This window comes from Amyelois transitella, chromosome 31, assembly GCF_032362555.1.
Source record: "Amyelois transitella isolate CPQ chromosome 31, ilAmyTran1.1, whole genome shotgun sequence".
Lineage (NCBI taxonomy): Eukaryota > Metazoa > Arthropoda > Insecta > Lepidoptera > Pyralidae > Amyelois > Amyelois transitella.
This window is the reverse complement of record NC_083534.1, coordinates 660,683-683,883: the sequence shown is the minus strand read 5'-3', so window position 1 is coordinate 683,883 and position 23,201 is coordinate 660,683. Positions and strand designations below refer to the sequence as shown.

The window sequence follows — 23,201 nt, the reverse complement described above, 5'->3', positions numbered from 1 at the left end:
GTATATACTGACCCTATAGGTTAGCACATAACATAAATATTAACAATAATTTAAGTTGCAATAATTAAGCTATTTAAGAACCTAAGGGAAACCTAAACCTACTTAACTTAACCGCCGAGCTTGCATGAAGAGAGTTATGAATGTGGATGAAGCGAAGGAAATGTGCAGTGATCGTGGCAAGTGGAAAGAGGTAGTCTCTGCCTACCCCTCCGGGAAAGAAGCGTGATTTTATGTATGTATGTAAGAACCTAAGGTCTATAATCCCCTTTAGGGTACACACTTATATAAGAAATCTTATCAGCGGCCGGTTTAAAACTGTCACCAATAGTTACACTCTTTCCTTTCGACTTATCGGCTTTCCCTCTTTTTCTGATTTTAGTAAAATTATCAATTTTCTTCACTGGCTTCTTCTGCGGATCAGCGGCGGTTTTTTCTATGTTATCCAAAGCTTTGACTTCGTTCTTCTCTTTTCTTTTGTAATAGAATACTTCCCAAGCTAAAGTGATCATGGCTAGACCCAATCCGAACAGCGTAGCTATGAAGACGCCACCTGTTAGATTTATAGAGATTTGTATATTTGTCTCAAGCTAAACAAACTACCTCAAAAACTTAGCCAATTTTACAGATTATGAACTTGCAAATTTTAAAGCCGTGTGATTTCCGGCACCAATAGCATAAAAGAATAGGGCCACTCCATCACTTTCCCATGGATGTCGTAAAAGGCGACTAAGGGATGTGCTATTAAATTTGTGATTCTTCTTTTAGGCGATGGGCTAGCAACCTGTCACTATTTAAATCTCAATTCTATCTTAAAGCCAAACAGCTGAACGTGGCCTATCAGTCTTTTCAAGACTGTTGGCTCTGTCTACCCCGTAAGGGATATAGACATGACTTTATGTATGTATGTATGTGTACTTGCAAATTTCAAAGGCATCAGTTAATATTGCCTTTTCTCAATTCTATCAGGGATATCTTAATTCCATCTACATGTCTACACAGTTGAGCAATAAACATTTTGAGTTTAAGTTTGCGCCTTTTACGACATCCATGGGGAAGAGATGGAGTGGTCCTATTCTTTTTTTAACAGTGCCGGGAACCACACGGCATAGATACAATTGAAAAAACAAGAGACACGTGATAGAAATAATAGAATTGCTTCTAACTTTGGATAATTTAGGCGATGGGCTAACAATCTGGCACTATTTGAATCTCAATTCTATCACAAAGTCAAACAGCTGAACGTGGCCTACCAGTCTTTTCAAGTCTGTTGGCTCTGTCTACCCCGCAAGGGATAAAGACGTTATATATGTATGTGTTATTGTGCTGTGCGGTTCCCAGCACCAATATAAAAAAAGAATAGGACCACTCCATCTCGTTCCCATGGATGTCGTAAGAGGCGACTAAGGGATAGGCTTATAAACTTGGGATTCCTCTTTTAGGCGGTGGGCTAGCAACCTGTCACTATACACACACACACACACTGTTGGCTCTGTCTAGCCCGCAATGGATATAGACGTGATTATATGTATGTACTAGTATGATTGAATATATTTACCTAAACTTTCAAGAGTAATCCCTTCAGACTCATCAGCATCTGGGCACGCCTGTCTTGCGGACTCGTTCCAGTATCTGTGGATATAATTTACCAAAAATCTTACTTGAGAAAATCAAATACTTTCTATTGCGGTATTTATATTTGAACTGGTCCTAGGTAACTTCCTTGCAGGACCCCAGATGTTTTTTTTTTTTTGTTTTGCGTCCTATATTATTTTTCTAGGCTATACCTAGTACTTTATATACTTTAGTGGGATATTTTTTTACGGAAATCGACAGTTTCAACAATTTGTAATGGTAATCGTTATGAATTTATATGATTAATACTGTAAAGAGCCTTCGTCAAAACCTTCATTAATAAAAAAAACTATGTGGAACAAAGAAAAACTTCGAAAATTGGAATGTGTATTGAAACATTATATGAAAAGAATACATATAAAGTTCTCTCTATTGAATATCTTGAGATCCATAAGTATCATTATGAATTTATTCGTGTAACTAAATCGAGTACACAAGATAGTAGAAAACAGTCGTTTAAACTTAATAACATTAGTTTTTATTAATAAATTATAATACCTAAGTCAGCAATGAAGAATGTTGCAGTGCGTAAGGAAATGTCGCGGTAATATGTTGAATTAGCCACAGAATCTTTGAATTTGAAAACTTTCGCTACTTTAATTCCGAGTGGCTTGACTGTGCTTATGTCAGTCACTGTTGCTCAATCTCAAATGGGATTGAGCGACAGTGAATGGCACTACTTCTGTTTTGTTTTGTATTTGTTTTCTGTATGTATTACTAACACCAGGCTAAGAACATTGTTACTAACAAATGGGTTGAAAAGTCTGAAATAAACAAATTGTTATTATTATTTAACAATTTAGAATAGAACTTTATTCTTGAGCTTACTTTCAAGCCCACTGTTCTAAGAATCTCTCCTTTATCAGCTCGAATCACTCTAGGCAAGTCCATCACCAATCTTGCCACCCGTCTCTACATTTATTTCATCTCTCACATCATCTCCACTTACTTTGAGGCCAGCTGTTCCAAGAACCTCTCCTTCTGCAGCTCCAGCAGAGCTCTGGACAGGTCCTCCTGTAACCTGGAGCCTTGCTGCACGGCTATGGCGTACGGCTGCTCTGCGAATACCTCACCCACCTCTGTCAGATTACAATTCCTTGTCACTTCGTATCTGAAAACAATTATTATTGTTTTTAATTTATTTATTATTTTCACTAATAAATTCAGTCAGAAATTCCACCCCGTAAAACGCGACTAAGGGATAGGCTTACAAACTTGGGATTCTTTTTTTAGGCGATGGGCTAGCAACCTGTCACTATTTGAATCTCAATTCTGTCATTAAGCCAAATAGCTGAGCGTGGCCTATCAGTCTTTTCCAGACTGTTGGCTCTGTCTACCCCGCAAGGGATATAGACGTGATCATATGTATGTATGTATGTAATTCCACCCCGAAGCTATCCATCACTACTTCTTGGGTCTTGAAAAGACTGATCAGGTATTTGGCTTAATGATAGAATTGAGATTCAAATAGTGACAGGTTGCTAGCCCATCGCCTAAAAACAGAATCCCAAGTTGTTTAGCCTATCCCTCAATCGCCTTTTCGACGACATCCATAAGAAAGGGATGGAGTGGTCCTATATTTTTTCTCCATTAGTGCCGGGAACCACACGGCACATTATACTTACTTAATTTCAGCTGAATCGTGTATGAATGCGAAATCTGCATCCGTATGTTCGTTTACTTGCTCAAAACCTGTTTTAGCATCTGGAACTGGACCTAAAAAAAAATACTTATATACGGGACAAATTACACAGATTGAGTTAGCCTCGAAATAAGTTCGAAACTTGTGTTACGAGATACCAACTCAACGATACTATATTTTATAATAAATACTGAGATAGATAAGCATCCAAGACCCAGACCAATCAGAGAAAGTTCATTTCTCATCACGCCCTGACCGGGTATCGAACCCGCGACCTCCAGTGTCACAGACAAGCGTATTACCGCTGCGCCACAGAGACTGTCGAAGTTACATATAGTTACACTAGCTGTGCCCGCGACTTCGTCCGCATGGCATAGTTATTTTGGGCATCATTGAAGCCCTCAAGGATGAATAATTTTCCCGTTTTTTCACATATTCCATTATTTCTTTGCTCCTAAAAGTTACAGCGTGATGTTATATAGCCTAAAACCTTCCTCGATAAATGGTCTATTTAACGCAAAAAGAATTTTTCAATTCGAACCAGTAGTTCCTGAGATTAGCGCGTTCAAACCAACAAACCGTGTCCTACCGTGTGGTTCCCGGCACCAATACAAACAAGAATAAGACCACTCCATCTCTTTCCCATGGATGTCGTAAAAGGCGACTCAGGGATAAGCTTACAAACTTGGGATTATTTTTTTGGGCGACGGGCTAGCAACCTGTCACTATTTGAATCTAAATTCTATCATTAAGCCAAATAGCTGAACGTGGCCATTCAGTCTTTTCAAGACTGTTTGCTCTGTCTACCCCGCATAGGATAAAGACGTGACCATATGTATGTACGTAAACAAACAAACAAACTCTTCAGCTTTATAATATCACTATAGATGGCACATATAAAAGTACTAGAGGCCGCCCGCGACTTCGTCCGCATGGAAACCCTATCAATCCCGCGGGAACTCTGGGATAAAAAGTAGCCTATGTGTTATTCTGGGTCTTCAGCTACCTACATACCAAATTTCATGGTAATCGGTTCAGTAGTTTTTGCGTGAAAGAGTAACAAACATCCATACAAATTTTCGCCTTTATAATAGTAGTAGGATTACCTGAAGCATTAATAGCTAACAGTATGTGTCCATACTGCTCTCTGATTGGGTAATCCCAAACTCTGTACTGCGCTTGATCAGACGTCGCGTTCAATGTTATTTCTTTCCACACTCTGAAACGGAACGAGTGTTCATCATTAGAAAAAACGAATAAGACCACTCCATCTCTTTCCCATGGATGTAGTTTTTTTGTTTTAATATATTTCAATTAATTGTTTGTTGTGTGTATGTTTTAATATATTTTAATTGTTAAAAAATCGTTATATCGTCGTTTGCCGTGTGGTTCCCGGCACCAATAAAAAAAGAATAGGACCACTCCATTTCGTAACCATGGATGTCGTTAAAGGCGACTAAGGGATAAGCTTATAAACTTGGGATTCTTCTTTTAGGCGATGGGCTAGCAACCTGTCACTATTTGAATCTCAATCCTATCTTAAAGCCAAATAGTTGAACGTGGCCTATCAGTCTTTACAAGACTGTAGGCTCTGTCTACCCCGCAAGGGATATGGACGTGATTATATGTATGTATGTATGTTAAAAAATCGTCGTATCGGTAAGTTGCCCGGTTAAAATGCGTGATGCGCAGAAAGGCACAGGTTCGGTACCTACCCACCTCGGACAATTTTCGAAGTTTTGTACATTAGTTTGAACACTAACCGATGCTCTTACGGTGAGGGGAAACATCGCGAGGAAACCTGCACATTCAGGCAACTGGATGTGTAACCATGATCGATCCAATACGGGTAAGGTTCCCCTGCAAAGGTTGCGGAGGTCAGACGGGAGTCGCTTCGTGTAAAAACACATGATCCAATATGTTGTAGTGTGTTTCTGTTTGTCACCGCATCTTCCCTCACCGTTAGAGCATCGGTCAGCACTCAAACAATCAATTGAGAGCCAATTACCTGTACAATGTGTCCAATTACCTGTAAAATATTGCCAATTACCTGTAAAATATTGCCAATTACCTGTAAAATGTGGCCAATTACATGTAAAATGTGACCAATTACCTGTAAAATGTGTCCAATTACCTGTAAAATATTGCCAATTACCTGTAAAATATTGTCAATTACCTGTAAAATATTGCCAATAACCTGTACAATGTGACCAATCACCTGTACAATGTGACCAATTACCTGTTCAATGTGACCAATTACCTGTACAATGTGTCCAATTACCTGTACATTGTGCCCAATTACCTGTACAATGTGTCCAATCACCTGTACATTGTGCCCAATTACCTGTACAACGTGTCCTCAGCAAATTTCATATTGATGAAGTACTGGTGAATCGTGGAGCCCTCCACCACCGTGTAGTTGATCCTGGACTGGCGGGCCAATTGCTCCAAAGACGAGACCGGGGTCTGAAACATTAACATACATATAGTGACGTCTATATCTTTAGGAGCGGTACATACATACATACAGGGTGACTTTTAATTCAACTGCATAAATTTAACTGTTAAGTTTACTCATCTAAAGAATATTAAAAAACGTTAAAAGAAAATTATCAGTTCATATTTCAGAAAGTACGAAAAAAAATAAAAGTATCAAAATCCACGATCCTAAATACGTCATATCACCCCGGGCGACGGAAAAGCGATGCGTAAGATTCAGAGGTTAACGACACAATTCATTCAGCTGAGCGATCTCGACAACTCTGTACTTTACTTGATCTTGATACTAGAAAAATAATTTATTTTTCAGACATTTATTTACATGTTTAGTTTTAATTTCTTTTTGTAGTATTGGTCTGTATTAAAGCGTGTGACGTAGTTTTTGAGGGTTTGAGGGTGCCGGGAACCACACGTCACCATTAATGATGCCATATTTTTGTACTCTGAACATAAATCTTATAAAAGCTTACCTGCATCCTCTCCACGGTCAGAAATGCAGCTAAGTTTGCAGTGAACGTGGCCAACATCAACACCACGAACAGCCAGTAAGCGGCGACTAAGGTCCTCCCGGAGAGGGCCTTGGGCGCCTCCCCCCCTCCTTGGGGCGTGAAAGACGTTAGCGCGAACCAAAAGCTCTCTTTCAGAGTGAATTCCCTGTTGGAATTATACATTTGGTTAGAATTGGTGCCGTGCGGTTCCCGGCACCAATAAAAAAAATAATAACAGGACCACTCCGTCTCGTTACAATGGATGTAGAAGGTAAAAGGCGACTAAGGGATGTGAGGACGGGAGGGTGCCCTTTTTGCGCCACGCATTTTAACCGGGCACCTCACCGACCCGACCACTGACGCTCTTTATATGTATGTATGTTCTTATGTTCATATCTCCTGAATCTTACCTGCAAGGATACGGATACGCATCGGGATTATTTCTCGCAGAATATGGTGAATACTTGTCCAGGAGCCAAATCATAAAACCAGTCAAGAGGAGAGCTGCCACGATACTTAACCACACCTGTAAAAGAGTATTATTAATAGCGCGAGTTTAGCGCGAATTTAGCGCCACCTACATAAGTAAAAATGTAGGTAGGTTTTTCGCAAATTCCAAGGGAACTTTAGTTTTAACCAGGATGAAAGGTACCCTATGTCCTTCTCCAGATTCTTAATTATATATAGTTAGGCAAATTTAAAAAAAAATTGGTTCCGTTGCTAACGCGTGAAGAGATAACAAATAAACTTACTTTCGCATTTCACATATTAGTTAGTAATTTCACATGTAGTAGTAGTTTAAATTTTTATTTAAATATTATTAGGGATAGGCTTTTAAACTTCGGATTCTTATTTTAGGGCGATGGGCTAGCAACCTGTCACTATTTGAATCTCAATTCTATCATAAAGCCAAACAGCTGAACGTGGCCTGTCAGTTTCTTCAGGACTGTTGGCCCCGTCTACCCCGCAAGGGATATAGACGTGACTATATGTATGTATGTTTAAATATTATCTACCAATCAAATAATTTATTGTTAAAACATTTCATTATAAATAGGTTTCTGTTTTTTACTTCATTTTCTTTATTCCTTCCAAAAACTCACCTCTGTCCGTAGAACGGTCATAAACTTGAACAGCGAAGTTTTCCGAATCGGCTTTCTTATTGCTAAAAAGGAAAAAAAAACAATGATTTATTTCATGTTTCATTCGTCCCAAATCAGTTTAATTGCCTTCTTATAATAAATAGAGATGAAGATGCTTGCATGAAGAGAGATATGAATGTGGATGAAGCGAAGGAAGTATGCAGAGATCGTGGCAAGTGGAAAGAGGTAGTCTCTGCCTACCCCTCCGGGAAAGTGGCGTGATTTTATGTATGTATGTATGTTATTATAAAAATAGGAACTAAATGTGATGAAAATCAAAATAATAAATTTATATAATACTTATGTTGTCTGTATATTGTCGATATCGTGTTGTGTTGCCTGTGTAAGGCTCATCTTATTGTGATGTGGCTTTTGTAAGGCCCATCTCAGTGTGATGTAGCTTTTGTAAGGCCCATCTCAGTGTGATGTAGCCTTTGTAAGGCTCATCTCAGTGTGATGTAGCCTTTGTAAGGCTCATCTCAGTGTGTTGTAGACTTTGTAAGGCTCATCTCAGTGTGTTGTAGACTTTGTAAGGCTCATCTCAGTGTGTTGTAGCTTGTGTAAGGCTCATCTCAGTGTGATGTAGCCTTTGTAAGGCTCATCTCAGTGTGATGTAGCCTGCGTAAAGTTTGTTTTAGTGTACAGTGAAAAGTTTACCACATTTGATACGTAATAGGGTGTTCTTTTATTTGACCCACTGTAGAGATTTTTTGAGAATTATTACTCACCAATAAGAATGCCAGTCTGCTCAAAATATGGAGCGACGAAATCTATCACCTCTTCCCGCTCAGCTGTCATTGTTAGAGCCGCGACCGCTATGTCCGTCTCCTGATTACAATTAAATCATTACACCTGTGAATTGCCTTGTGGTTCCCGGCACCAATACAAAAAAAGAATTGAACCACTCCATTTCTTTCCCATGGACGGCGTAAATGACGACTAAGGTATAGGCTTACAAACTTGTTTTCGTCGTCCAGCGTCGGTTGGCACTCCAACTAATGTACTCATAACTCAGAAATTGGTACACGACCGATGTAGGATTACCTGATTAAACCTGTGCCCCAACCGTACATTTAAATTAATTTTTACATACATACATACATACATATGGTCACGTCTATGTCCCTTGCGGGGTAGACAGAGCCAACAGTCTTGAAAAGACTGAATGACCACGTTCAGCTATTTGGCTCAATGATAGAATTGTCATTCAAATAGTGACAGGTTGCTAGCCGATCGCCTAAAAAAGAATCCCAAGTTTGTAAGCCTATCCCTAAGTCGCCTTTTACGACATCCATGGGAAAGAAATGGAGTGGTCCTATTCTTTTTTGTATTGGTGCCGGGAACCACACGGCACGATTAAACTAATTTTTAGGCCGCAACTATTATGCTTGGTAAAAGAAAGAATGAAATTTCACCCCACGCATCAGATCTCCAACCACGCCGTCCCAGGAGCCGTTTGGAAGCTTCTTTCCAAACCCCCCCGTTTTGGGGGTGACGATGTCATAATCGAAGTTCATGGTCTGTAACAAGAAAGCAAGTTTATAAGCGATGTTTATGTATGTTTATATATACTGGGTGACTTTTAATTCACCTGCATAATATTAACTGTTAAGTGTACTCATCTTAAGGATAATTAAAAACGTTAAAAGAAAAATATCGGTTCATATTTCAGAAAGTACGAAAAAAATAAAAGTATCAAAATCCACGATCCTAAATACGTCATATCACCCCGGCCGGCGAAAAAGCGACGCGGAAGATTCAGAGGTCAACGACACAATTCATTCAGCTGAACGATCTCGACAACTCTGTACTTTACTTGATATTGATACTAGAAAAATAATTTATTTTTCAGACTGTTATTTACATGTTTAGTTTTAATTTAGTAGTTTTAGAGGGTTTTTTAAATGTGAAAATGATGACGTTTAATTTAAATAAAAATAGGCTCAAACGGCTCAGAAGCATGGGTATAGTCTATGTTTAAAAGGATGCAGTTGTTTTAAATGTCACATACTTTTATTTTTTCCTGTATGTATGTATGTATTAAAGATTACCTCAGCTAGTTTTGCGATGAGATCAATACAGTATCCCTCGTACACGGGTTGGTTCTCTTCATCTGTCATGTGCTGACCTGTCACCGGGTCCAGCTTCGGCAGAGTCCAAGGTACGGCCTGAAATAATTACCTCATCAGCTGCTTAAGTTTTTTTTTATTATTATTAAACTTAAATATATTAACATTACATAATACATGTAACTGCTACAGTGTAACAAAAACCTTTATAATGTAGGTTTGTTAAGTGGTATTAATTGTTTGAATTGTGCTTACGGATAGGTATTGTGCCGTGTGGTTCCCGGCACCAATACAAAAAAGAATAGGACCGATCCATCTCTTTCCCGTGGATGTCGTAAAAGGCGACTAAGGTATAGGCTTACAAACTTGGGATTCTTTTTTAGGCGATGGGCTAGCAACCTGTCACTAGTTGAATCTCAATTCTATCATTAAGCCAAATAGCTGAACGTGGCCATTCAGTCTTTTCAAGATTGGTGGCTCTGTCTACCCCTCAAGGGATATAGACGTGACCATATGTATGTATGTACGGGTGCAAAATTATAAATGTTATTATACATAAAAACCTTCTTCTTGAATCACTCTACCTGTTACAAAAAACCGCATCAAAATCCGTTGCGTAATTTTAAAGATTTAAGCATACGCACAAACAGACTAAAATAGCGACTTTGTTTTATACTATGTAGTGATGTACTCCTTTAGTGAACAATAAAGCAATTTTACTTATTTACTTACCGTTGAAGTCCCAATCCTGAAGAACATCTTCAGCGGTTCCAGTACAACGCCCGGGAGCAGACGGTATTCCTCGTCAGCTGACCAGGTCGCGACCGTCTGAAGATCCTCGTCGGGCTTATAAATGGTCAGGACGAACCGAGAGCGGAGAAAGAGTCCCGTTCTTAAAGTAATAAATAACATATTGTTTGAAAAGGTATAGGGGAATGACCGCTAAGAAAAAAAAGGAAATTTTTAATTTAAAAAAAATTGTATATACATAGGTACATACATAGATAAAATCGCGTCTATATCCCTTGAGGGGTAGACAGAGCCAACAGTCTTGAAAAGACTGATAGGCCACGTTCAGCTCTTTAGCTTAATGATATAATTGAAATTTAAAGAAAAAAGAAAGAAGAATTCCAAGTTTGTAAACCTATCTTTTAGTCTCCTTTTACGACATCCAAGGGGAAACAGATGGAGTGGTGCTATTCTACTTTTGTATCGGTGCCGGGAACCGCACGGCACTCAGTTATAACCATGAACATACCTTTCAGCGTTCCAATAGAACAGAGTATCATTACTCATATCACCGTCATCAGCGAATTGTCTATAAACTCTCTCTCTTGTAACGTTCAACTCCGTACCCCCCACTGCATCCTGACAGTCCATCTTGACAGTCAAGTATTGGAGTTCGTGGTCCAGTTTGGAGTAGACTTCGGTGATGTATTGGAGGAGAGACGTGATGATGTGCTGTGTTCTCTAAAAAAAAATTACATTAATACTTACTACGTACTAATAAATGCGAATGCCGTGTGGTTACCGGAACTTTTATAAAAAAATAATTGAATAGTTCAATCCATCTCGTTCCCATGGGTGTCGTAAAAGGCGACTAAGGCATAGGCTTATGTACTTGGAATTCTTCTTTTAAAGCTATAGTTCCCGTGGGATTTGCGAAAAACCTGTACTCTTTTGTAGATGACGCTAAAAACGTTGATTTTTTGTTGGTGGAGTTAAATTAGTTGCTTTCTGTCGGCGTTGGTAATTTTGTCGCTTCTTTGTAGGTGGCGTTAAATTCGTTGCATTTTGTAAGTGGAGCTAATTCCGTTTTTTTTTTTTGTAGATGACGTTAAATTCGTCGCTTTTTTGTTGTTGGCGTTAATTTCGTCGCTTTTTTTATGGATGGCGCTAAATTCACACCAGCTAAGCTGCTGGTGAAGACTAGATTTAATATAAATTTATGTAGGTACACTGAAAGTGCGCGACAATCACAGCACACGTCTAAATCCCTTGCGGGGTAGACAGAGCCAACAATCTTGACAAGACTGATGTGCCACGTTCAGCTGTTTGGCTTAATAATAGAATTGAGATTCAAATAGCGACGGGTCGCTAGCCCATCGCTTTAAAGAAAGAATCCCAAGTTTACAAGCATATCCATTAGTCGCCTTTTACGACATCCATGGGAAAGAAACGGAGTGGTCCTTTACTTTTTTTTGTATTGGCGCCGGGAACCATACGACACAAACCATACTCGAATCGATTAAAATCGATCAAGAAGAGAACTATATTGAATCGATCAAGAAGAAACTATGTTTTGGGAACATAGTTTTTTCTCGATCGATTCCAACCTGCACGTCTCCTGAACAGCTGCACTCTTCCCTTTGCCCTGAAATCTTGCAGCACTCCGATTGGTCGATGGACAGGAGTACAGTCGGCAGAACAAGTTGAGACATGTCCACGTTGCCAGCGGAGTAGTCGGTGAATACCAGGTTCCAGCGGTAGTTTCGGCGGACTAACTTCTCTTTTAATGCCTGTTTTACATAAATAAATACATATTATAACGTCTATATCCCTTGCGGGGTAGACAGAGTCAACAGTCTTGAAAAGACTGATAGGCCACGTTCAGCTGTTTGGCTTCAATGATACAATTGAGATTCAAATAGTGACAGGTTGCTAGCCCATCGCGTAAAAGATGAATCTCAAGTTTATAAGGCTATCCCTCAGTCGCCTTTAACGACACCCATGGCAGCGAGATAGAGTGGTCCTATTATTTTTTTATAAGTGCCTGTTTTAAATTTAAACTTTAAGGTTATGGGGAAGGAGTGAACACTTTTGGGAAGAGCCCGGGGTGGGATTTTACGACCATGAATCTTGGATTGGGTGAGTCAGGTTTTTACACGAAGCGACTCCCGTCTGATCTCCGCAACCTTTGCCTTTGCAACCAGGCGTCCCATCTCCCATGGAGACCAAGATAAGTCGATAATGAGTGAGGCTAAGTGAATGAATGAATGAGTGAGTGAATGAGTAACAAAAATCGTTGGCTAAGTATCTCGTAACACAAGTCTCAAACTTACTTCGAGGCTAACTCAATCTGTCCAGCATAAATATTTATTTAAAAACAAAGTAAAATAAATTTCCTTAACACCTCAACTTTCTGTCAGCCAGATGTATACTAATAAATAGAAAATGTATCAAAAATATATAGTTATATCTGTATATACCCAGGTCAAGAGTACCCGAAACCGCCGAGCTTGCATCAAGAGAGTTATGAATGTTGATGAAGCGAAGGAAGTATGCAAGAGATCGTAGCAAGTGGAAAGATGTACTCTCTGCCTACCCCTCCAGGAAAAAGGCGTGATTTTACGTGGCGTGATCACCTAAAAAAGAATCCCAAGTTTGTAAGCTTATCCCTTAGTCGCCTTTTACGACATCCATGGGAAAGAGATGGAGTGGTTCTATTATTTTTTGTATAAGTGCCTGTTTTAAATTTAAACGTTAGGTATGGGGAAGGAAGGACTTTAATAAAGCGTGTGACGTAGTTTTTGAGGGTTTTTTTAATGTGAAAATGATGACGTTTAATTTAAATAAAAATTGGCTCAAACGGCTCAGAAGCATGACATTTATATTTAAAAGGATGCAGTTGTTTTAAATGTCACCCTGTATATATGTTACAGTTAAAACTAGTTTTTAGATAGATCGCGTTTTCCCTAGTTAGAACTATCTTAGAATTATCTTATAGAATGAGTGTCTTAAACCACCCAGTGTGCGCTCGCACACAGAGTGGTTTAAGACACTCATTCCTTTCAGTAAGAACTTGTTTTAACTGATATTTAATTTTGAGCATTAGTTAATTCTAGTTTTAACAAAGGCATTTAGTAAAAACTAGTTCTGACTAGGGAAAACGCGTTCTATCTAAAAACTAGTTTTAACTGTAACATAATATATATACTTACCCGTCTATAAGTATCCATGACGAACCCATTGCTTCCAACTATGACGTAGAAACTCGGCTCCGGTCTCATAGTCTTCAGGGACCTGGCGGAGTCCCTGGTCAACCCAGCGTGCACCCAGACTCGAATGTTGGACCTCCCGAGCAGTTCGTAAAGAGTTTTGTCCACCTCTGTTCGCATAGAGAATGTAGAAATCAATTTTCTTTTTGTTTTTTTTTTCAAAATTGGATACAAAGTATCACTTATTGACGTCACATCACTTAAATCTAATTATAACTACTACCGCTTCCAAAGCGCATGTGTAGAAGAAGCGGCGGAACAAACTACACTGCAGCATTTTCATCGGACGTCAATATACAAATACCTATAGATCCCTTAAATCTAAATCATGGACGTATGCACATTGTCTACATTAAAAAACATGAATGTCCAACTGTGTCCGAAGCATCAACTATCACATTTCGGAATAAGCGGAAACATTTGGTGGAGGATGATGACGTCCGATCGCAGCTTACAAGTATGCAAACACAAATGACAGCAATTATGGAATTATTGCAAACATCTATCAGTGCGCAAAACGAAAGTAATGCAAAAATAAAAGAAGACATTGCAACAATCACCAGTCTTTCGTGATATCGATCATCGACCAGATGATCGATATCACGAAAGGCTTAAACATAAATGAACAAAAGTTAGCAAAGTTGGACAAGGAACAGACAGGGATTAAGGAAGAAATAAAAAGCGTTGTAAATTCCATTCAAAGCACAGATACAAAACTTGCCTTGTTGGAGTCTGATGGACATTCATTGAAATTATCAAATAGCTCACTCCACAAAGTCCCGCAATGTGAAAAACTTCTAGCTGAATTTCATGATCAAAATTCTAGGAAAAAGAACATAATTATAGCTGGTATCCCAGAGCCAAAATCTAGTGATAGCAAAGAACGTCGAGATATCGATAAGGCAGAAGTAAACAGCGTTATTGAAAATATTATAGAGGACCGCTGTGATTCTATTAGAGTTATGCGTGTTAGTAGGTACAACCCAGACAAAACCCGTCCAATTAAGGTTTGCTTTGAAAATGAAGAAACGGCCAGACGGATACTCCGTTATAGAAGCAAAATTAATAACACCGAATACAAAATTTTCCCTGACCATACACCTTACCAGCAATCCAGATTTAAAGATTTGAAACATGAACTTGCTCTTCGAACCACAAATGGAGAAAATAATCTAACCATCAAATATATAAAGGGCATGCCTCAAATTACTCAAATCTCTTCAAAAAACTTTGACAAGGACAGAACTCCCAATCAGAGATAACATACCATACTCTTACTACCTACGACAAACTCAATTACAATAATAAATCAAATTTTTAATGGTGTAAGATACAAAATTTTACACCATTAAAAATTAATAATATACCAATTAATAAATCAGATAGCGAAAAATTTTTAGGATTAACTTTGGATAATCGACTCTCATGGAAATATCATATTAAAAATATTAAATCAAAATTATCATCCTTAATAGGAGCCCTTCGCAGGATAGTTAAATGTTTGCCACTTAATGTACGATACAATATATACAATTCAATGGTGAAGCCACACATTGATTATTTGATTGAACTCTGGGGATCCGCGGCCAAAACTAACCTCCAAGGCATTCAAAGATCTCAAAATAGACTGGTTAAAACACTATTTCATTGCGATTACCTAACGCTGACAATAAAAATATACAAAGAAACCAAAATAATGGACATAAACAAAACATATAAATATTACTCATGCATCCTAATTATATAGAAAATATATAAAACTATATCTACTATGCAAGATATGCAGGAGCTTCAGTATGACTTGGATCGTGTTAGTGACTGGTGTTTAAAAAATAGTATGACTATAAATCCCAGTAAATGTTTTCATATTAAGTTTACCAGAAATAAAAATAAGCTAAGTTCCTCGTATGCAGTCAACAATGTTATGTTGGGGGAGGTGAAGCAAATCCGCGACTTGGGTGTGACTCTGGATAGTAAGCTGAGTTTCATACCTCATTATGATGCCATTGTCACAAAGTCCTTCCAGATGCTCGGGTTCATTAAACGCAACACTAAAGATTTTAAAAACGTAAATACTCTAATTGTTCTTTTTAATGCACTAGTTCGCAGCCACCTGGAATTTGCGAGTGTGGTTTGGAATCCATTTTATAAAAAACATAGCGACAGCATTGAGCGTATTCAAAGGGCATTTACCCGTCAGCTAGCATTTAGAACCCCTAACTTTAGTTACAGAAACGATTATAGCCAGCGACTATCTAAATTTGAGTTGTTGTCTCTTGATAAGCGACGCCAGATTTTGGATTTAATATATTTATTTAAGTTAACTAATGGCATAGTCGACTGTCAAAATGGCACGGTTAGGCTTAAGTACACGGTTCCTAGGCCAAACTGTCGGAGAAAACTATTTAAGACCTTCGTTGTACCTATATCGCGTACTAACCTCGGAAGAAGTGCGCCCTTACCGCGAATGCTTACTGCCTATAATAAGTTAAACGAAAGGTGTGACTTAGATATTCACCATGATTCCCTTTCGAAACTCAAAAGTAAATTAAATCAGTTATTTAATCAACTGTAAATAATTCATATTAAATTTAAAAAAAAAAATAAACAAAAAATGTAAATGAAACTATGTGAATTATTATATTATGTATATTATGTATGAACTGTATTTCTACTACTACTTTTATTGGTAAATGCTGTGTTCACCTTTAATTGGGTTGCATGCTAGATTAAGTACTTTTGAATGTATCATATAAATGTAAACATGTATCCTGTTGGTGTACCTTAAATAAATAAATAAATAAATAAATAATTAAGAAAATCTTAATGAAAGAGATATTGAGTAGAATTACTTATAAAACTAATTACGAACATCCCTATCTAAGACGACTAAGAAATTCCAATAAGTTAATTTTGCGTCTTCCACGAACAAAATATGGTAAAAATAATCTATACTAATATTATAAAGCTGACGAGTTTGGTTGTTTGAACGCGATAATCTCAGGAACTACTGGTTCGAATTGAAAAATAATTTTTGTGTTGAATAGACCATTTATCGAGGAAGGCTTTAGGCTATAAAACATCACGCTACAACGCGAGGAAATAATGGAAAATGTGAAAAAAAAAACGGGGTAAATTCTTGATGGCTTCAATGATGCCCAAAATAACTATTCCACGCGGACTAAGTCGCGGGCACAGCTAGTGTAACATATGACAGTGTCCAGCTATATAACAAATTACCGAATAGTATAAAAAATTTCAAAAGTACAAAATCATTTAAAAGACTTCTTAAAACTTACATACTTAATACTAACTAAATTCGCCACAATAATTGGTTACTTCATTTTTCAGAAACCTTATTACTATAATATTTTATATACTATAAAACAAAACGTGTGTATATATATATATATTTAAATACACATATACTTATTATTATATACCAAATTTAAAAAATTTACTCATATCGTAACAACTTTATAACACAGCACGCTAGTCACATCTAGTCGTGCTTATCTTTGTATTATTGCGATCATAAAACATCGCTGCTTAGTACCAGTGTTTGGTGAGCCGTCCGGTTGTAATGATTACTTACTACCCTACATGTTTTTTTTTTATTAATTATAAACTAAACTTGTTTGCCAATTTACCTTTAAATGTACTTATACTGCATCTTGCACGCAACGACATACCTACATTTGTATATTCTAAGCCTAGATTCTAAGTTCTCATGTAAGTGAATATTTTTCTTATGAGAATAAAGATTTCTTTAACCCGAATGAATGTAGAACTAGTTATCTATGGTGTTAGACAGTGCTCTATAATCCGACAAATTCGATAGACACTGCCCTGCATAATGATTGTCGGATTACCGAAGGTCCACTATATGTTTAATTAAACATACAGGTTGTGCCGTGTGGTTCCCGGCAGTGCCATATGGTTCCCGGCACCAACAGAAGAAAGAATGGGACCACTCCATCTCTTTCCCCGTGGATGTCGTGAAAGGCTACTAAGAGATGGACTTATAAACTTGGTATTCTTCTTTTAGGCGACATGCTAGCAATCTGTCACTATTTAAATCTCAATTATATCTTAAAGCCAAATAGCTGAACGTGGGCTTTCAGTCTTTTCAAGACTGTTGGCTCTGTCTTCCCCTTTTTTTTTAACAAGAAATTACTTAAAAATTATTTATATACTTATATGGCAAAACGTTTGCCGTGACAGCTAGTAATTACCTACTTCTTATACTAAAAATCATGCAAAAACCCTCACCAATCTCATTTTCCAGTAAAATGGCGGCGTCGGTCGCGTTCCTAGTCTCCAAATAGCTATCCAGCGCTGTCATGAGACTCTGAGACCCAAGTTGGCTCCTCACTAACGGGAGACCAGTGTCCAAACATAATTGGTCAACAGCGTTCCATGGAGTCCAAGAAAGATCTATAATCATTGAGGCTCCTTGGTACACCGCCGCGCATACTGTAAGTGAAGTTCTTATATTGTTTTTAAACCTTAAATAAATATATATTATCACGTCTTTATCTCTTTCGGAGTAAACAGATAGGAATAGGTTTACTTTCAAAGAATTTATTCTCATTTTTACAAATAAATCTACTTACATGAGAACAATATTTAAAAAGTAATTATCTATAGGTACTAATATTATAAAGTTGAAGAGTTTGTTTGTTTGTTTGAACGCGCTAATGTCAGGAACTACTGGTTCGAATTGAAAAATTATTTTTGTGTTGAATAGACCATTTATCGAGGAATGCTTCAGGGTATATATAACATCACACTGCAACTATTAGAAGCGAAGAAGTAATGTAAAATGTGAAAAATAAACGGGGAAAATTATTCACCATTGTGGGCTTCAATGATGCCCAAAAAACTATTCCACGCGGACGAAGCCGCGGGCACAGCTAGTCATTTTGATAAAAGATTTCAAATGATAATAAAAATTTGGCTGCGATTTTTTGTTTAAGAATAACTTCTTTCTTTTTCTTTGACCTGAAGAACACCTTCTTCAGGTCAACAACGTTATCAACGACACATTAACGTTATTTTAATTTGAAATTGTGAAATCACTCTGCGTTTTTTTATACTATGAGAGGCTATAATGGGTGTCATGTGGTTCCTGGAACCAATAGAAAACAGAATAGGACCACTCCACCTCTTTACCATGGTTGTCGTTAAAGGCGACTAAGGGATAGGCTTATGTACTTGGGATTCCTCATTAAAGCGATGGGCTGACAACCTTTCACTATTTGAATCACAATTCTATCATTAAGCCAAACAGCTGAACGTGGCCTTTCAGTTATTTGATAGCTGCTGGCACGGTCTACCCCGCAAGGGATATAGACGTGATTATATGTTATGTTATCTTACATATAAAATTCTCGTGTCACAATGTTTGTCTCCGTACTCCTCTGAAACGGCTTTACCGATTTTAACCAAATTTTGCATGCATATTCAGTAGGACTGAGAATCGGCTAACATCTATTTTTCATACCCCTAAGTGTTAGGGGTTGTCCACCCTTAACATTTTTTTTTTAAATTCTATACAATTTTGTTTTTTTTTTGCAAAACAGCGTTTGCCGGGTCAGCTAGTGATATATATAAATAGATGCTACACATACGTTTCCTAAAGCTCTCCTGTTCCTCCTCCCGATCTATCATGACCAGATCATCGGTGACCCTCATATCTGGATGACTGTCCTCAATGACCTTCATGGCTCGGCCGATTTGACGGGTCAGGTCAGTTTCATGACTCTCTATTATGAAAACTGTTGAAGCAAGACAGGTCAAGAGTTATAACGGTGGTCTAATCGAGGATTTGTAGTGTAAGGTTAGAATAGAATAGATTTATTTTGCAAAAATTGGACACAAGGTATCACTTACCTATTGACGTCACATCACATAAATCTAATTAGGTATAACTACTACCGCTTCCGATGCGCATGTGTAGAAGAAGCGGCGGAATAAACTACAATGCAGCATTTAGTTCGAAAGTAGCTACTCAAGGACGTGCTATATTGGTACCTACATAGACCGTTAGTAATAACCATTCATTAAACATGTAAAATAAAATAAAAAAACACTAATTAAATAACAATAATATTATACTTACTTCCCAAATACATACAAACACATAATTACATCTATATCCCTTGAGGGGAAGACAGAGCCAACAGTCTTGATTGACTTGTTGCGGTCACGTCGAACTTTCAAGGACCAAATTTTCGAATGTCTTGAAAAGGAAGATGTTAGGAGTACCTACCCGTAATCGTCGAATGTGCATGAAAAGAGTAATGAGTGTGGAGGAAGCGGGAGAGGTCTGTGAGGATTGTAGCAAGTGCAAAAATACATAGTCTCTGCCTATCGCAATGGGAAACAGGAGTGATAGTGTGTAGTTATGTGCTTAAAGTAAGTAATCCATAAACAAACACACACTTACCGAAACGCAAACTCATTTCTGACGCGACACATACCAAATTGAACAAGAGGATAAAAATAAATAAATAAATAATTTCCATTTTGTTTTTTAGTCAATGTTTAAATTATTTTTAATTTTATATACCTAAATAACAAATATTTTTCGCAAACTCAACAAAATATTATTTTTTTTTTTACTTGGCTGTATAATTCTAGATACTTTAGCCCCAAAAACAAAAGTTAATCGCCACAGAATTTACAATTGCACCGTTTAATTTTATTAATCAAAATGGCCGATATATATTCTTGTAATAAATATGGAATGAAAAGAGTTAAGAAAATATAAAAAATGATTCTCAATTTTTCCAACATATGTCAAAAATTCAAATTTTTATTTGCATAATGAATGACTCAAACAAGGATTTAAACTTATTTAACAGATCTTCATATTCAGATAATATGTAGTTTAAAACAAAAAATGAAAAAATAATGAAAAAATGTAAAATTAAGTATTATAATATTGACGGAAAATATAATTTCAATAGCGTTTGTATTGTAGTTTTCTTTTTCTTTTTTAATTTAGAATCGTGTGTTCTTTTTGAAAGAATGAGACGCAATGGTACGTTTTAAATTTGATTAAATTGGTTTAGTTATAAGGCACACCGTTCACTGATATCTATCTCTGCTTTCTAACTAGCTGTCGTCCGCGACTTCGTCCGCCTTAAATATCAATTTTAATTTATCATGTCATTTCAATATCTGAACTATATTACTGAAAATTTCATGAAAGTCCGTGGGACCGCTACATTTCTTTCTCATGGATGTAAAAGGCGACTAAGGAACAGGCTTCAGATTCTTCTTTTAGGCTAGCAACCTGTCACTATTAGAATCTCAATTCTATCAATAAGCCAAACAGATGAACGTGGCCTATCAGTATTTTCGAGATTGTTGGCTCTGTCTACCCGGCAAGAGATAAAGACGTAAATATTTTTAACTACATATGTATGTTTAATAAAAATCCGTTCAGAATTTTTTTGCATGAAAACATTAAGATAGAAGTTTGCCTCTTTTCTCATGCAATTTGTTCAAGTCTTTCCAGAGATAGTCCATCACATTTCCCATTAATAAATAAATACCTACAATAGTCTATGTACCTATGTACGATGAGCCTACAAGTCATAACAATATGGTCTATAACTATAACCGATTGACTAACGACGGGCGGGCCTTAAATTATTCAGAACCGCCTTAAAGGGTAGAGATTTTAAGGTTTACACACCGCACATGCGAGTGCTAAAGTTTTATAAGAATTGATTCAGTATTTATTTTTCTAGCTACATATTAATTTCCAATGGTGCCGTGTGGTTCCCGGCACCATTAGAAAAAAGAATAGGGCCTCATGGATGTCGTAAAAGACGACTAAGGGATAGGTTTATAATCTTGGGATTCTTCTTTTAGGCGACAGGCTAGCAACCTATCACTATTTGAATCACAATTCTGCGAGTATCATTAAGCCAAACAGCTGAACGTGGCTTATCAGTCTTTTTAAGACTGTTGGCTCTGTCTACCCCGCAAGGTATATAGGCGTGATTATATGTATGTATGTACAGGTCAAACTCTTCGATCTTTAAGCCATACAGCTGAACGTGGTCTTCAAATTCAAATTCATAATTTTTTTATTTATTATTATGGGCATTTCAAATATCACTTAATAATCATCATATCTTTTGGTTTCACAACATTGGTTGACATCAAATTAATTACTTAAAACTATGTTTACTGCCGCTTTCAAAGCGTCAGTGCCGAAGAAGCGGTAACAAACTGCACTGCAGCATTTTCTTCTATAACGTCAACTGCAACTTCTACTCTTTTAGAGTTTTGGCTGTTTAACCCGTTAGTGATAATGACGTTATTCTTCTTCCTCCTGGCTTCAGTCCCGGTTGCATCCTCACCACTCTGGAGAGGAGCCCGGTGTATGCCTTTGACCATGGACCCTGGATTGTGTGAGTCAGGTTTTTACACGAAGCGACTCCCGTCTGACCTCCGCAACCTTTGCAGGGGAAACTAACCCGTATTGGATCCATGGTTACACATCCAGTTCCCTGAATGTGCAGGTTTCCTCACGATATTTTCCCTCACCGTAAGAGCATCGGTTAGTATTCAAACTAATGAGAATAACTTTGATAAGTCATTGGTACATAATGACGTTATTATATGTAGATATGTAGGTACCTATTATAGATACCCTAGTTACATATTCGTATGAAATACTAGAGGCCGCCCGCGACTTCGTCTGCATGGAAACCCTATCAATCCCGCGGGAACTCTGGGATAAAAAGTAGCCTATGTGTTATTCTGGGTCTTCAGCTACCTACATACCAAATTTCATGGTAATCGGTTCAGTAGTTTTTGCGTGAAAGAGTAACAAACATCCATACATCCATACAAACTTTCGCCTTTATAATAGTAGTAGGAAGTAGGATGACCGCGAATGTACTAATAAAATATTGAAACTGAAGTCTGTTTGTTTATACTTACTTGCTGCATCGTTAAACCATATCCGTGGGAAAATTGTCACGTGAAACGTGCACGCGATGTTGAGACAAGAAATATATATGTATATCTACTTATCTATAATCTATAATCTATCTATAATATATATAATATATAATCCTACTACTATTATAAAGGCGAAAGTTTGTTTGGATGTTTGTTACTCTTTCACGCAAAAACTACTGAACCGATTACCATGAAATTTGGTATGTAGGTAGCTGAAGACCCAGAATAACACATATGCTACTTTTTATCCCAGAGTTCCCGCGGGATTGATAGGGTTTCCATGCGGACGAAGTCGCGGGCGGCCTCTAGTACTATTATAAAGGCGAAAGTTTGTATGGATGTTTGTTACTCTTTCACGCAAAAACTACTGAACCGATTACCATGAAATTTGGTATGTAGGTAGCTGAAGACCCAGAATAACACGTAGGCTACTTTTTATCCCAGAGTTCCCGCGGGATTGATAGGGTTTCCATGCGGACGAAGTCGCGGGCGGCCTCTAGTCTATAATAAAAAAATGAATCGCTAAATGTGTTGGTAAGCGCATAACTCAAGAACGCCCGGACCAATTTGGCCAATCCTTTCTTTTTAATATTCGTCGAAGCTCAAGGATGGTTTTTACGGTGAAAAAATACCAAATAATTGCCTGAAAAGCCTTAAATACAGTCCTTTTCTTTATCCCATACAAACGTTTTCTAACTAATATGTACAGTGAATTTGAGCTTTATTGCTAATATATAAAGTTC

The 23,201-nt window shown here is 37.5% G+C and overlaps 1 protein-coding gene across 1 annotated transcript; it reads right to left on the bottom strand.

The window, feature by feature from the left end:
- Window positions 1-30: 30 nt before the first annotated feature.
- Window positions 31-17,952, bottom strand: LOC106129195 (ionotropic receptor 25a). Its single transcript, XM_060953160.1, has 17 exons — window positions 17,743-17,952; window positions 13,414-13,580; window positions 11,809-11,991; window positions 10,731-10,942; window positions 10,205-10,364; window positions 9,455-9,571; window positions 8,819-8,923; window positions 8,132-8,231; window positions 7,365-7,426; window positions 6,672-6,787; window positions 6,244-6,427; window positions 5,619-5,740; window positions 4,381-4,493; window positions 3,258-3,348; window positions 2,582-2,743; window positions 1,556-1,629; window positions 31-550 (listed from the first exon to the last, which is right to left on the bottom strand). The coding sequence occupies exons 1-17, from the start codon at window positions 17,915-17,917 to the stop codon at window positions 249-251; spliced, it is 2,445 nt and encodes an 814-aa protein (XP_060809143.1). The 5' UTR covers window positions 17,918-17,952; the 3' UTR covers window positions 31-248.
- Between the last annotated feature and the right edge of the window lie 5,249 nt (window positions 17,953-23,201).

Bases quoted from the DNA above. Each gene is read 5' to 3' on its own strand.
- LOC106129195 (XM_060953160.1), bottom strand. From the start codon at position 17,917: ATGATTATAGATCTTTCTTGGACTCCATGGAACGCTGTTGACCAATTA. The intron at 10,365-10,730 runs GTATGTTCATGG...TATTACTTTAAG, and splicing joins TTCTATTGGAACGCTGAAAG to AACGGGACTCTTTCTCCGCT. The intron at 2,744-3,257 runs GTAAGTATAATG...AATTGTTTTCAG, and splicing joins CACGATTCAGCTGAAATTAA to ATACGAAGTGACAAGGAATT.